The 14,776-nt window shown below is 57.6% G+C and overlaps 1 protein-coding gene across 2 annotated transcripts in view; it reads right to left on the reverse strand.

Moving 5' to 3' along the window:
* Positions 1–14,776, reverse strand: part of LOC104372901 (ankyrin repeat and fibronectin type-III domain-containing protein 1) — a 199,212-nt gene that overhangs the window by 38,336 nt on the left and 146,100 nt on the right. The window contains exon 5 of one of the 2 annotated variants that reach the window (XM_086622226.1): positions 1,374–1,502. The exons of the other annotated variant lie outside the window; for it this stretch is intronic. Coding sequence (XP_086478352.1) covers positions 1,374–1,502 — 129 coding nt within the window. The remainder of the gene's footprint in view (positions 1–1,373; positions 1,503–14,776) is intronic. 2 annotated transcript variants of the gene reach the window in all.

Below are 14,776 nucleotides of genomic sequence, written 5' to 3' on the forward strand. Positions count from 1 at the left end.
CTTCTTTAATATGAATAAAGAGAAATTCTGCTTGTTTTTAACGAGTTCTTTGCTTGTTTTCCTAGTTGGTATGTTACAAATCCACATATTTGTCTATTCAGAAGATTCATAGGAATTGCACAACAGCTTTCCTGGTGACATCGTTTCAGCAAAGGGAAGAAAGTTGTGCAAGCGGAGAAGAAAGCAATCTGTCACCAAATAGCTTAAATTCCTTGCTGGCCTCATTAATACCTAGTTAGCTTTGATGCCCAACTAACCTCACAGATAGAGGAAGCCTTTGAGGAGGACTCCACAACCTCCCACTGAAGTGTTAGAACGTACAATAACCGCCAGAAAGATCTCCAAAAAAAGCAGGGAAAACGAAAACCGAACTCGACATTCCTGCAATTTCTAAGCATTTCTTTTTTTCTTTCTTTTCTTTTCTTTTTTTTTTTTTTTTCCCAAAGATTTCCCCTCCTTTAACCATCTAAGGCAGCAGAAAGCAATGCAATTTCCAGTTCTTTTAAATATCCTTAGCAGGTCACCTCTAACGCTGCGAGGGTTGACTGTGATCTGCTTCCAAGGCTGTTGCATCAGAGCTTAGAAACCCGGGATAAATGACTCCCTGCTCGAGCAGGGGCTGCAGTTTGAGACCTGGGCTCGGCACCAGGGGCCCCGCGGGCACCGCAGCAGCAGCAGCGAAGGAGGGAGCACCAAGTCCCTCTGGGGTGGGCAAACAGGGCTGCCCTGGGGGGCCGGCTGCGGCCATCCCGCTGTGGCTCTTGGCTCTGGTTTATCCAACCGTGGTGAACCAGGCAGTGAGGAGCCAGGATGTGTCCTCTCAGCTCCCATAAGGAGTGTGGGGAGGGAAGGGAAGGGAAGGGAAGGGAAGGGAAGGGAAGGGAAGGGAAGGGAAGGGAAGGGAAGGGAAGGGAAGGGAAGGGAAGGGAAGGGAAGGGAAGGGAAGGGAAGGGAAGGGAAGGGAAGGGAAGGGAAGGGAAGGGACGGGAAGGGAAGGGAAGGGAAGGGAAGGGAAGGGAAGGGAAGCAGCTGGCGGTGGGGGCTGCCTAAGGTGTGTGCTCGTGTGCCCCAGCCCAGCAGACACACACGTCCGTGTCCCACATGAGCCCCAGTAGACCCCCACAGCTCAGATCGTGGGGTCTCCTGCAGCTCCCCAAGGAAGGAGCCGTCCGGGGCTCCCTGCTGCTCCTGCACTGGGGCAGGGGGATGTTTTGGCTTGATACCCTGGGGGAGCTTCTGCAGCAGACAGAGGTGTTACCCCTTGGGATGTTGCTTGGACAGGGACAGAGAGTGGCAGCAGTGGGGACAGGGGACAGGAGGGGGATGGGAGAGACAGGAGCTCCTTTCCCCCAGCCCTGTCCTGCAGCTCTTACCATTCAATGCTCAGAGACCTGGGCCGGAAGGCAGACAGCTCAGCCGAGGCATACTCAGCTTTCCTTCTCTTCTCCTGCTTCTGCTTAACCGACAAGCGGTGGGCAAACCTAGAGAGGCTGCTTTCCGACCTGGGGAAGGGGAGAGGAAAGGCGTTAATGTCACTGAAGCACCCCGGCTCCCTGCACCAGGCCCATGGCACAAAGCCAGGCGATGCTCGGAGCTGAAAGGAGGGGAGTCCCAGAGGGCAACAGCCTCGGGAGGAAGGAGCAGAGCAGCAGCAGGTTTAGCATCGCTTCAGCAAGCCAGGACCAGCCCAGGTCGATGGTGTGCTGTTTGCTGTTAGCAGAACTGAAGCTGCGAGCTCGGCAGGCTGAGTTAGCCCCGGGTCCTGGTCCCCGCTGCAGCAAAATCACTTCCCTACATAGAATCATTTGGGTTGGAAGGGACCTCAAAGACCATCCAGTTCCAACCCCCCTGCCAAGAGCAGGGACACCCTCCACTACACCAGGTTGCTCAAAGCCTCATCCAACCTGGCCTTGAACACTTCCAGGGATGGGGCAGCCACAGCTGCTCTGGGCAACCTGGTCCAGTGCCTCAGCACCCTCAGAGGGAACAATGTCTTCCTCAGATCTCATTGAAATCTCCCCTCTTTCAGTTTAAAGCCATTGCCCCTTGTCCTTCACTACACACCCTTGTCCAAAGCCCCTCTCCAGCTTTCCTGTAGGCCCTTTAGGTACTGGAAGGTCTCCCTGGAGCCTTCTCTTCTCCAGGCTGAACAGCCCCAACTCTCTCCGCCTGTCTCCAGAGCAGAGGTGCTCCAGCCCTCGGATCATCTTCGTGGTCTCCTCTGGACCTGCTCCAACAGCTCCATGTCCTTCTCATGTTGGGGACCCCAGAGCTGAACGCAGCACTGCAGGGGGGTCTCCCAAGAGCAGAGCAGAGGGGCAGAATCCCCTCCCTCGACCTGCTGCCCACGTCGCTTTGGATGTGTGTTCCTGCCCAAATGCCAACCGGTGATGGCCAACACTGGAGAAATGCTGGCTGCTTCTGCCAGTTATGCCAAGGGCTGGCATGCCCAGCTTGCCACCAAACACAGTGTCACAACCCGTCCCTGCTGCCAGTTCACTGGGAGCAGAGGTGGGAGCAAGGGAGGAGCAGCCTGGGGAGCTGGGACACACCAACTTGGGCACATGACCGGGCTGGTGCCACTGGTGCTGTTTCCCTGGGCTGGGAGGGGAAGGAGACGGGAGCGATTTGACTGATTTGATCCCCAGGGGCTGAGGGACACACCTGGGGGGAGACTTTGAATGTACACACATTGCTAAAGCCAATCCTCCTCTCCTCGAGAGTCCTGACCGGCTTCAACCAAACAAAATACCTCCAAAAAAAGAAAGAAAAAAAGAAGGTATTTCTCAGAAACGAGAGCTCCCTGCCTTCCCTCACAATAATTAAGCCAACCACGAGCAGCTAACAGTTTTTTTCCTGATACATTTTGAACACAGACATCTTCAATTCATTAACTCTGGTTATTGATTTATTTTTCAGCTTATGAATTGCTGTTGCTGGGGACGGGTGGAGACAGCTTTCTGGAGAAGGCTCTCGTCTCTCCGATCACCGCCGGGAAACAGCCGCTCAGACCTTCCAGGGTCATTCTTTACATTCTTGAGAAGAAATACTACTTTGATGTAAAGGATGAGGTTTGCCTTAAAAGAAACCCAACAAGAAACCCAAACCCCAGCTCTCCCCCGCTCGCAGCCAGAGGAAGAGGCGTTCGAAGAGGAGAGATCCAGGCGCCCTGGGAGAGCCCACGGAGCAGAGTCCCGTGCTGACACCGTCCCCACCACTGCACCCCCCTTTTCATCTGCTGTCGAAGCTCAGCTGTAAAGAATAAGATCCTAATTTAGGGAGATGTGGGCAACGACCGCTGATGCTCTGCAGTAACCCCTCCAGTGTGGTGCAGACCCTGGGGCGAGCAGGGCAATCCAGGGATGGGGCTGGGTGACGGGAATGGGTGCTGCTGGGTTCCTGCAGCACCTCCTCGGTGGCGCTTGGCTGTTCCCGCTGTGGCAGCCCTAACACTGCCCAGCTTTCCTCCTCCCAGGAGTGGCTCCTGCCACCTTGCTGGGGCGAGGGCTCCATCCCCAGCTGCCAGGACGCTGGGGACATTCATCTGCTGAGATTTAGGGACTGTCCTCTTTGCTCAGCTCAGCCCATCCCCACCATGGACCATCACGGCCACCCCTTCACGGCACGGCGTGGCAGGGGAAGGCGCGGGGATGCAGGCGATGCTCTCGGTGCAGGGCAGGCACTGCCTCAATCTGCCTGACCCAGGGCAGACCAGCGAGGCCACGTATGAGCCAGAAGATGACCATGTATCGAGATGCTGGGTGCTGCTTTCACCCCCCCCAGACCAACCTTCCAGCCTACCGGTCACCCAGCTGGTTCACCCACCACCTCCAGCTGCTCACGGTCAGGTTAAAGGAGATGGCTGCGACCAGTCTGATGGGCCAGTACCTCCCCTTGAGAGCTGTCAGCATCTCATCCAGCGCTCAGCAGTGAACCAGCCTCCTCTCACCTTCGCCAGACCCAAAAGCTCCAGCAGAAGCATCGCTAATTAGAAAGCCAGGAGCACATTACAGTATCATCTGGCTATTTATACAGTGCTGCTTTACATAAACTGTACTGCAGAAGAGGGAATGAATCATACCTGCTCTGCCGTGGCTGCACGCAGGCAAGCGCAGCCCCATGCCGGCAGCCTGCTCTGCCCCACTGCCCTTGCCCCACCGAGGCCCTGCTTGTGGGCCAGCTTCCCTGAGCTCCTCGTGCTGGGGCTGCTCTGGTCCCCAGGGTTGGGATGCTCCTGCGGTCGGGATGCTCCCGGGGTCAGGGTGCTCCCGGGGTCAGGATCCTCCCGCAGCGGTGCTGGGCATCATGCCCAGGGTCTGTGTGCTGTGGGTCGCAGCGGTGGTGAGCCTCTAAAACGAGGAGGGGATGCTGCTGGGATCACATTTTTACTCCTCAGGTGCTTTCCAAACACTAATAGATGCTCCTGTCCCTTGAGAAAGATCAACGTCAGGGATCTTAAGGTAGAGGAAGGGAAACTGAGGCACAGAGAGGCTATGCAAGTAAGGCACATTCCCTACGGCTGTGGGCATCCATCCTCTCGTGCACTTCACTGATGGGCAAGATTTTCCTGCCTTCTCCCATCAGCACCAGCACGCTCGACACTGCAAGTGCTGGTCTGGGGAACAGGCAGTCCCAGAGAGTCGCTGCTGCCTTGAGCCACCTTCATCCCAGCCACGGGACAGGGACAAGGCCAGCACTGCTGCCCCAGCCCTGCCTGTGGCACGGGAGGGCTCAAGGTCTGTCCTGGGCAGGATTTGGGGTGACCTGCCCACCCCACCATAAGAAGCAGCATCTCTGCAGCAGCTCAGCATCGGCGCTGCTGGGACTGGGCAGACCCAGGGTGCCGCGCCAGTACCTGCCAACACTCCGTGGTGGTCCCGTGGAGCCGAGGGGACACGCGAGGAAAGCCATCAATTGAAACATCAACCGCAGCGCCGGGAAGGATCGTCTCCTGACAACCGGAGCAGGTTGTTCAGCTACTGTGCTGGATCATAAATCACACCTCTGTGACGTGCCATCTGTCAGCCAGATTACACACGTTCCGAGTCCCGTGTCGGCGCTTAACTCAGAACGCACCATCTTCTCCCCAGAAATAATTCTCGGCCCCAGAGGCTCTTGCAGCAACTCCCATCCTCAGCCCTTCCCTCCGAACCTCCTGGCAGAGCAGCGCTGGCAGCGCCGGGGAGGCAGGAACGCCGCTGCTGGGGGGACGTCACCCCCATACAACCCCCACGGCACGCGCACGCGGGGGCGGCAGGGCCTGGCACGGCAAACACCCCGCTGGCATCGGCCGTGGCACCCGGTCCTTGCCGCGGGCACAGAGCAGGCAGGGGCAGCCAGAGCCGGATGCTGCTGCCGAAGGGGGACGGGGCTGGTGTTGTCCCTGGTCCGGTGTGTGCTGACAGCCTCCTGGGATGCTCAAGCAGGACGAACGGAGGGTGCTCAGAGTGGCACTCAGACCCTCGCTGCTGGCACAGCCCAGCCCGGCCAAGGGGGAAGACTCCGGCTGAGCCTGGGGCACAGCTCCCACACCAGCTGTGCCCCCTGAATGCACCACATTACACCAGCCAGACCCCCATCCCTTTCCCAGGCACATTTTCTGGGGAGTCTGACTCTGGCATGGGTGACTGCCAGAGCCCCTGGCTCGCTGAGGCGGTGGGCATGCCAGGCAGAGCAGACACGGTGGCCTGGCAGCCTGGCCCCATCCTGCCTGCGGCTCAGCCGCCCCGCCGAGCCGTCACGGGACGCAGCATCCCAGCACAAAAATCCGCTCAGCTGCCCTCTGGATGAGGACAAGGGTCTGAAGCGCCGCCCCCCACCCCCTCGCTGGCCGGGCAGGCGGATGAGCACTGACATTTCCCGGAGCTGACCGAGTACAGAAATACACAGGGACTCGATTCATCCCTCCGGCTTCGCCAGCCACGGCCCCCACGCCACGCCACAACCAGAACGTGATGACAAGCAAAATCCCGGTGCCCTCGGCCCCGCAGCCCTCCCTCTCCCCTGCGGTGCCCCTTGCAGGGACATCGCGGGCAGCCTCTGGGAAACGCAGCGCATCTCAGCGGTTTGCAGCCGTCAGAGTGGGCGCGTGCCCGCAGAAGCCTGGGTGCTCACGCGGCGTCTCGCCCAGCCCGTGGTGCTGCAAGACCCGGCCATGCCACGGCCAGAGCCGCAGGGCACACCGCGGTCCGTGCAGGCACGGCTGCACCGTGCCATGGGATAACCGAAGTCACGAGGCAGTGCCAGCGTGGGCACCGGCATGGGATTGGCAGCGCCGGCAATGCTCCTGCTCCACCAACACACCCAGCCAAAGCCCTTGGACCACAGGGGCAGGAGCCATCCATCCCAGAGACAGAGACATGGGAGCCCAGGCAGGACTAACTCCCACTTGTTGCATTCCCCAGCCCGAGATGCCGGAGCTGGCACGTGCCTGTGCACAGTTCTGCACTAACCCAGCTCCCGGCACTGCCAACCTCCAGAATTAGCCCAGGCAAGTGAGAGTCCCGGGACAAGCCCAGGCACTCGGCAGCAGGCAAAGAAGCAGCATTTTCATCTAGTCCTCCCTTTGGGAACCGTCGTTGCAAAACTGGCTTTCGAGCTGGGGCTGATCCCCATGGGCATCCCAGCTGCAGCCTGGCCTGGAGACTGGGGAAGGGAAATCCTGCTGGGAAGGAGCTGGACGCTGCCTGGGGTGAGCAGGGCTGGGAGCAGGCACAGCTCCCTGCGCTGCCGGCAGCCGCGGGCTTTGGCTCCTGTCGGCGTTTCATTTGCACAGGTGCAGTTAGAACAAAACAGAGGGAAAATAATCGGAGCTGGAAAGATGCTTCCCGAGCAGGCGGCAGCTTTTCGGGAGAGAGAGGCTTCGGAAAGGGAAGGTGCGTGGCTGCACAGCCGCGCACACGCAGCCAGCCTCCGGGCAAGCGTTGACCGTGCCGGCAAACCTTGCTCACCGGCCCGCCGCAGTGGCACGCCGCCGGCATGGTGCCCACCGGCCGTGGCTCCAGCTGTGAGCATGTCCCCAGTGCAGCAGCTGGGGACAGGATCCCTTGCGAGCCGGGCACGGCTGTGGTGTGCCGTGCCGTGCCGTGCTGTGCCAGGGAAAGATGCCCGGGAGCTGCGCGAGCGATGCTCACTCACCTGCCCAGCCTCTGCTCCCTTCGCTCCGGGTTCTGCCGATCACCCACCGCCGGAGGAGCAGCTCATCCAAGAGTGGCTCTTTGGGAGAGTCCCCGTCCCTTCGACACGCACAACTGCAGCCACGCTCCCATCCCGGCTGGCATCCCCAGCTCCGACCTCCTCAGCCGCCACCTCCGCTTCCCTCACCCATCACCTCAGGTTTCTCGCTCGCTCTGTGCTTGGCTTCTTTTTTTTTTTTTTTCCCTTTTCTTTTTTTTTTTTTTCCTCCCAATCTTGTTTCTATAGAAACGAGATTAGCAGAGGGGGAAATAAAACAGCCCCATGTGACTCAGATTCCGACACTGAAGAATCTCCCGGTCGTGCTCGTCGGGGCTTTACATAACCACGAGTCTGTGAGGGCTCCGATGGGGGGACCGGGCTCCGATGGGGGGACCGGGCTGGGACAGGGGGACAGGACTCAGATGAGAGGGACCGGGCTCGGAGAAGGGGGACCAGGCTCAGCTGTGGAGGGACCACCAGACAGAAGGCAGCAACTCCTCGGGCTCGCTTCTGCTGGCTTTGGGTTTTTTGTGGCGCTGCTGGTGCAACAACATGCCACCAAACCCCACTGGCATCCCCAGAGGATGCCGGGAGCCCCCGTCACCCAGCGCGGCCCTGTTTCGCTATCTGTTCCTACGGAGAAGGGGAGAAAGCAGAGGTAGTGATGCTGCAAACTGCCCTGACTCCCACCAAAACTTCTGGGGTCCCCAGGCAAGCTGCAGAGGAGGGAGCCCCAAGAGCTCTCCCGCACTGCCAGGCTGTCCTGCCCCTGCCCTCCCTACTCAGGAAAGTGGTTTTGGCCACTGGTCTCCAATATCCTTGGACTCCTGGGAGATGGCACAGGGGATCTGGTGAGCTGCAGACAGCCACGCACTCCACTGTCCCCACGTTCCTCCTCCTCAGTCTCCTAAATCCATGAGAAATGTCCAAGGTTGGGGCGCACAAGCCGCGGACCAAGCTCTTCCACCACAGTTTTGGGTCATCGGGTGACAGGGCATGGGACACTGCCCACTGGGACTTCCCAGGCCCAGATGGATGCTGCACACTTCAGCTCCAGGCGATTGGTGGGTGGGAAGCTGGGGACCCCCTGGCCGCAGCCTGCCCTCAATCCGTTCCCGCAGCTCGAGGACAGACGCTGACCGCACATGGCCATTGCTGCCCACCAAGGCTGACCACCCAGGGCTTCTGCTGGTGAACCCCCATGTCTGTACAGCACACTGCCCTTCTGCCGCATCTCTAGGGGCTCACACTCGACTCCCCAGATGCTGCCCAGAGCTGGAAATGGGAAGGTTGGGTGATCTCCTGCCAGAACACAGTTCGACCCAAACAGCAGTGAGGTGCCTTCTCCAAGGCAGCGGCACGGGAAGCTGGTTGAGCTCGCGCTCCCTACGGCAGGGCAGCAGAGAGCATCTCGGAAGGTTTGATCCTTCCCCTGCATCGGCTCCGTGCAGGGAGAGGAACTCATCCACAATTTCTCCAAGTCCCTGGTTTTCCTTTGGGACTTCAGCATCCCACTTCTCCCGCTGACTCAGCCGTGATTAGTTTGTGAGATCCGATGCCGTTACAGCCCAAGGTCTGCCTGCAGGCTATTAGGAAATCTCTCCCCTGCTGAGCACCGTAGAGTCGAACAGCACATCAGTGGAACAGAGGCTGGTTGACCTCTGTGACCAGCTCAGGACAGATTAGACAGCCTGACAGAGCAGCTGTGGGCAGCTGTGTTTTGAACAAGTGATGAATTGGGGCATATCCACCCAACCAAACCTTTCCATGGGTTGTCACACCGGGCTCGTGAGCTGTGCGATGTGCTGAGGTTGGGTGATGCTGCAGAGAAGCAGCCAAAGGCTTTTGTGCTGCCAAGGGTATGAGCTCTGCAAGCATGCTGGCTCACCCGCCTGCCCGGGATGGGGCTCCACAAGCTAAATCAGTCGGTCTGGTGGGATCGAGCAAAGCTGGTGATGCCCATTTTGACCCGACGAGGGGGTTCCTGCAATGGGAGGGCAGCTGCTCAGCGTGCTGAGCCTTTCCGAGGCCAGAGAGGGGGACAGTGGGGATGCTGCAGATAGGGAAATAGTGGCAGGAGTTGCAGATGATAAAGAAATAAGCTAGAGGCCTCGACAAGAGGAAGCAAAGAGACAGCCCTGGGAGGTGATGCTGCAGCTCACAACATGATGCCGAGAGAGAGACTGTGACTGGTTTTCCCTGCACCACAGCACACGCCAACACGAGATGTCTCTTGGCTGATGAGTGTCCGAAAGCCATCAGGGAGAGACGGGTCAGAGCTGCTAAACTCCGACAACCACGACCCCGCGCAGCCCTGGGTCGCTGGCACAGCCCGATGACCAGGGGCTCAGGCAAGGGAGCGGATCCAGTACCAGAGGGCATAAGCAGAGCTTAAAGACTGTCAATGAGCGGTGCTTTGCCAGGCCTGGCTCTTCACAAGCCTGGCAGATGCAGGCACCTAGGCTTGATGCTGGGCTGGCTTCGCGCGGAAGGACCACGTTGGATTCTGCAGGACGTGGCTCTGCAGCAAGGAGCCGGGCAGAGCAGATGGGCTCCTCTATTTAAAGTATGATAACGGGGTCACAAAAAACTTCCGCCAGCAAAACCACTTTGATACGTGCAGCTAATTATAGTTGGCATTATCAGGCTGCATTACAATTAGCGAGTCGGTGGCTGGTCTCTATTTCTGACCTGCGACACGAGGCGGGTCGGTATAGCCAAGGATGAGAGGAGAAGGGAAGCAGGGGGAGAAGGACGGAGATACCTCATGGATGTCTTTAAATAAGCAGCGCAGCTGTTTCCGAGCGCTGTGGAAACGCAGGTTGTAGATGGAGGGTGTTTATGAGGAAGGCCAAGGAATGAACCACAACGCACCCCTTCAGCACAGCCTCCGTCAGCAACCTTGGCAGCCCTGTGACCCCCCTGCCCACTCACTCCCACCCTACGGCGAGGTCCACCAGCATCCATCAGGTGTGCTCTGAGGTCCCACCAGACCTCCTGGGTCCCGCGACTCCGAGCAGAACCCCCGTCCTGACTCTTCCGAGCTATTTCGAGGCCAGATTAAAGCCACATCCAGGAAGAAACCCAACCTCACGTCCTACTTGCACTTCCCCAAGCCTATCCCTGTTGGCTTGTCCAGTATTCGGTACCAAGCCAGTTGCTTCACGACAGCGGAAGCAAATGAAAGCAGTAAAAATCCTTGGAAATGGATGGCATTTTTAGAACTTTTTTCTTGTTTTCTTTGAAAACCCGAGTTTTGTCAAACTTACAGCATTTGCTGCAAAGAATTTGATGCTAATCCAAGCAGAAGGAACCATCTGATGAGTCCCAAATTAAAATGTTCCTTTGTTTTGGCTCCCAAACATTGTATTTTAATACCAATGTACACTCTGAACGGAAGGTAAATTTGCATGTCCTTTCCCTAAAAATTCTCTGCCAAAACAATGATTTTATTCATTTGCATTTTGACAATAACAACTGTTCCCCCTCTGACCAACAGCTGTCCGTGCAGGAACAGAGATGCTGGGCATGCGTGCCCGCAGCCTGGTGAGTCACGCTGCGACCTGCAGCCCCCCGGCATGCCCGTGCTGCCGGGGGGGATGGGATCTGCACTGCTATCATCTCCCTCCCCAGGCATTGCCATCACCCATGGGCACCCACAATCCTGTCGTGAACCCGTTCCTATGTGGGTATGAGCCAAGAAGCATCCCATGGACGAGCACAGCAAGGAGGCGGTGGGACATGCTGGCGAGAGACTCCGCACCCAGCGACATGAACATGGCCCGTGAACGGGGCTGCGGGACTGCAGAAGAGGTGGGATCCTGAAGAAGCCTTAAGATGATCTGGAAGGTTCCTCTCTCTCTCCAGACTCTAAGCAATATCTAGGCTGGGATCTCCACGCCTTGTCACGTTAAGACCCTGCCATCTCCATTTGGTGCTGTCAAACAGCTTAGAAGAAGATGTGAGCAAAGATCTCCTTCTTCATGCCTACCATAAACCATACCATTGATGAGTACCATGTCCTGAATGCCATGTACCAATATGCTTCATCCTCAAAATTAGCTTAGTCTACTTTAAAAACAGAAGCCCAACCATCTACAGATAACAATTAAATAAAACCTACAAAAGAAAACGAGGAAAAATTATTTTCCTTGGGAAAAATCCCCATCAATTTATTTTTAAGAATTCTATCACTTCCCTTTACTGTTGATATTAATGAAGATGTGGCTCCTTCCTGAGCAGCAGGACAGGGAGATGGGCTCTTCCAACCACGCCGTGTGAGCGTGCTTGAGCGTACGTCTGCCAAGGCACAAACGTGCAGCCTTGCTCCCTTCTTGCCAGGGGCCAGGAGAGCTCTGCACACAGTTCTCAGACTTTCCCCCCTAGCAATTAAACCTTTTATTCTAATTAAAAAGATACCAGGGAAAATAAAGACAAAAAGAGAAAAGGACAAAACCCAACAAATCTCTTTCCTCGTGTTCAGTCACCATGGGTGGGTGAGGAGGTCCCCAGAGGGGCTCAGGCCTCCTGGGACCTTCATCTTCCTCCACCTGCTCTGGCTGCTGCTTGGACTGAGCCCACGCACCACCGTGCTGTCCTGGCATCCCCACTGTGCTGTCCTGGCATCACCACCGTGCCGTCCTGGCATCCCCACCGTGCCGTCCCGGCATCCCCACCATGCCATCCCGGCATCCCCGCCGTGCCATCCTGGCAACCCCGCCATGCCATCCTGGCAACCCCGCCGTGCCGTCCCGGCAACCCTGCCGTGCCATCCCATCCCGGTCTGCCCCAGTAGCTGCAACTGCAGCCGGATCCCCCCTGGCAGGGGACGAGGTGCCCCGGGAGGACGTGCCGTTGTCCAGGACGGGCCGTTGTTTAGTCTGAGCGCTGCACTCGCGCTGGAGCCGGCTCCTGTTTGAGATGGCCCCGTGTCCGACGCTGCACGCAGGGATGGAAACGGTTGTTATTCTGGGCTGCCGCTCGGCCAGGCTTTTCCAAGTGCAGGAGAGGAGTGATGTGGTTAACGCGAGGCGGCCGCAGAGCCTCCATGGTTTTCCTTTCTGGGTTGGCACTCGCGTCCTCCAGCGGACCACACCGCCTGCCACCATCGCGCGCCGGCGGGGGCGGTGGGCACGTGCCAGGAGCCGTGCGTGCACGCCGGTGTGCTTGTGCACACGGGTGTGCTCAGGTACACAGGTGCGCTTGTGCGTGCAGGTGTGCTTGTGCAAGGAATGAGCCCAGACCCCCGAGGCACCAGGACACCCACCCAGGAACGGACCTCCAGCAGCATCCCGCTGGCCTCGCTGCTCTGGGATGTCCCAGAGCAGTGTCAGGACATGCCCCATGGGGACAGACACGGCCTAACCCACAGCTGTGCTCCCTCCTGCAAGAGCCAGGTGGTTGGTGGTGCTGGTGACCCCCAAAGGGCACCTGGCACATCTGTGTTTCATTCACAAAGCTCCTCAAATTGGTAAAGTAGCACCTATAGAAGAAATATTTATTAAAACACAACCCATAAAGGATCCTGGGCCTTTTTTCTTTTTTTCAACCAGCCAAAGGGATTAAGGAGGAAGGCAACATGGCACAAGTCTGACCATGAGGTGTAGGGAGATGGGGGTCGGTCTCTTCTCCCATGTTAGGAATGACAGGACGAGAGGGAATGGCCTCAAGTTGTGCCAGGGGAAATTTAGGTTGGATATCAGGAAGAATTTCTTTACAGAGAAGGTTGTGAAGTATTGGAACAGGCTGCCCAGGGTGGTGGTGGAGTCCCCATCCCTGGAGGTGTTTAAAAACCGTGTGGATTTGGTGTTGAGCAACATGGTTTAGGGACCCTGACAGTGCAGGGTGAATAGCTGGGCTCGATGACTTTGAAGGTCTCTTCCAACCAGACGATTCTATGATTCTATGATTCTATGAAGCACAATGCTGGTGCTCACCAGCACCAAATGGGAAAAACTCACTGAAGTATTTTTACAGTCAGCGCAACGCCATCAAATGACACGAAGTTACACACGTCCCTATTGTAACCTCTGCGTTCCCTCTCCCACAGGAAGCAAGTGGTTCTTAGGGGCAGCCTGGCCCACACCACGGACCCCACTCTGCTCCCAGCACCCTCCCCCCAGTCCCAGGATGAGCAGCAGGAAGATGTGGAGCTGTGGGGCACCCGTGGGACATGGGCACAGCATGCACCGTCCCCTGATGTTTCATCAGGCCTGGGGGCGAATCTGTGCTGGGGTCTGGGAGATGGGGACCCATCAGGTCACAGGTGGTGAGGCACTGGCACAGGTTGCCCAGAGAAGCTGTGGCTGCCCCATCCCTGGAAGTGTTCAAGGCCAGGTTGGATGAGGCTTTGAGCAACCTGGTGTAGTGGAGGGTGTCCCTGCCCATGACAGTGGGGTTGGAACTAGATGGTCTTGTAGGTCCCTTCCAACCCAAAACATTCTGTGATTCTATGCTAAAGGAAAAATTCCCTCTCTGGTTTTCCCTTAGCTCTTGCGAGCACATCAGGATTTAAATCCCAACCCACTGGGTTCTCTTGCACCGATACGTGAAACTGCATCTTTTCCTCTTCCCTGCATCCCCAGTTCTTCCCAGTCCACTGAAAACCCCTCGCCACGCTGTCCGAGGCACTCACCCACAGCATCTCCCTGCTTTGCCCAGCCAGACGAGGAGAATGGGAAACCATCCCCACAGGCAAACCGCAGCTCGTCCAACCTTCCTCCCAATCCAAAAGTCCCCTCTAAAAGGCACGACGGGGATTTACAAAGGTCCCTCTTGCAAGAAGGGGGAAAAATGTGGGAGAGAAAAGCCCTTGGCGTGCCTCCCCCCCCAGCCACCACGTCTGCCCCGCGGCGGGGAACCGCCACGGAGGGTTGAGGGACTTGAAGGGCTTTGCGACGCAATAAAAACATTCCTGCCTGCAAAGCATGAAACCCCAAAAGTTTATGGGAAACCACTGTCTTCGGGATGTCTGCATATCTTCAGGCATCCTGGGAGCTGTAGTTCAAAGAAACCGAGAAAAAGCAAGCGGCCGATAATGATGGTTTCTGGATGGAGGTTGTGTGACTATTGGCTCCCACATGAAAGGCTGAATTTCTGGGATGCTGAGCCTGTTTCTGCAGCCAAGGGAGAGGAGAGCTCCTCGGCGCCTGGGGCACGAGGGACTCCAGCAACGGAGCACGGGAGAGCGAGAGGCACTCGCTGCCCTCGGGGAAGAGCGAACGGCCTCGGCTCCGACACGAGCAACCCAAAAGCCAAGCGTCGATGGTTTGGAGTAGGGATGTGCTACAGCAGGAGCCAAATGGGATGGGTCAAAGCCATTTCCAGGGCCGGGAACCTCGCTGTGATCTGTTAGAGATGTGGTCCCTGCGGGGCGCATGTCTGCAGCCAGCATCCAGCTGGGGATGTGGGTGGGGGACCACAGCGAGGGACGGAGCGTGGGGATGGGGTCCTCCTCCAGGCCAGGCTGCAGGGCGACCCAGCACGATGGCTTTCATCTAGTACTGTGAAAATCAAAGGGCACCAGTCTAGGCTGCATGGGCTTGCCTATGAGCTAAAGTCTCTGTGCCTCAGTTTCCCCATTCGCTGTTATTATCCACCT

The sequence above is a fragment of the Tauraco erythrolophus genome, chromosome 17 (assembly GCF_009769465.1).
Source record: "Tauraco erythrolophus isolate bTauEry1 chromosome 17, bTauEry1.pri, whole genome shotgun sequence".
NCBI lineage: Eukaryota > Metazoa > Chordata > Aves > Musophagiformes > Musophagidae > Tauraco > Tauraco erythrolophus.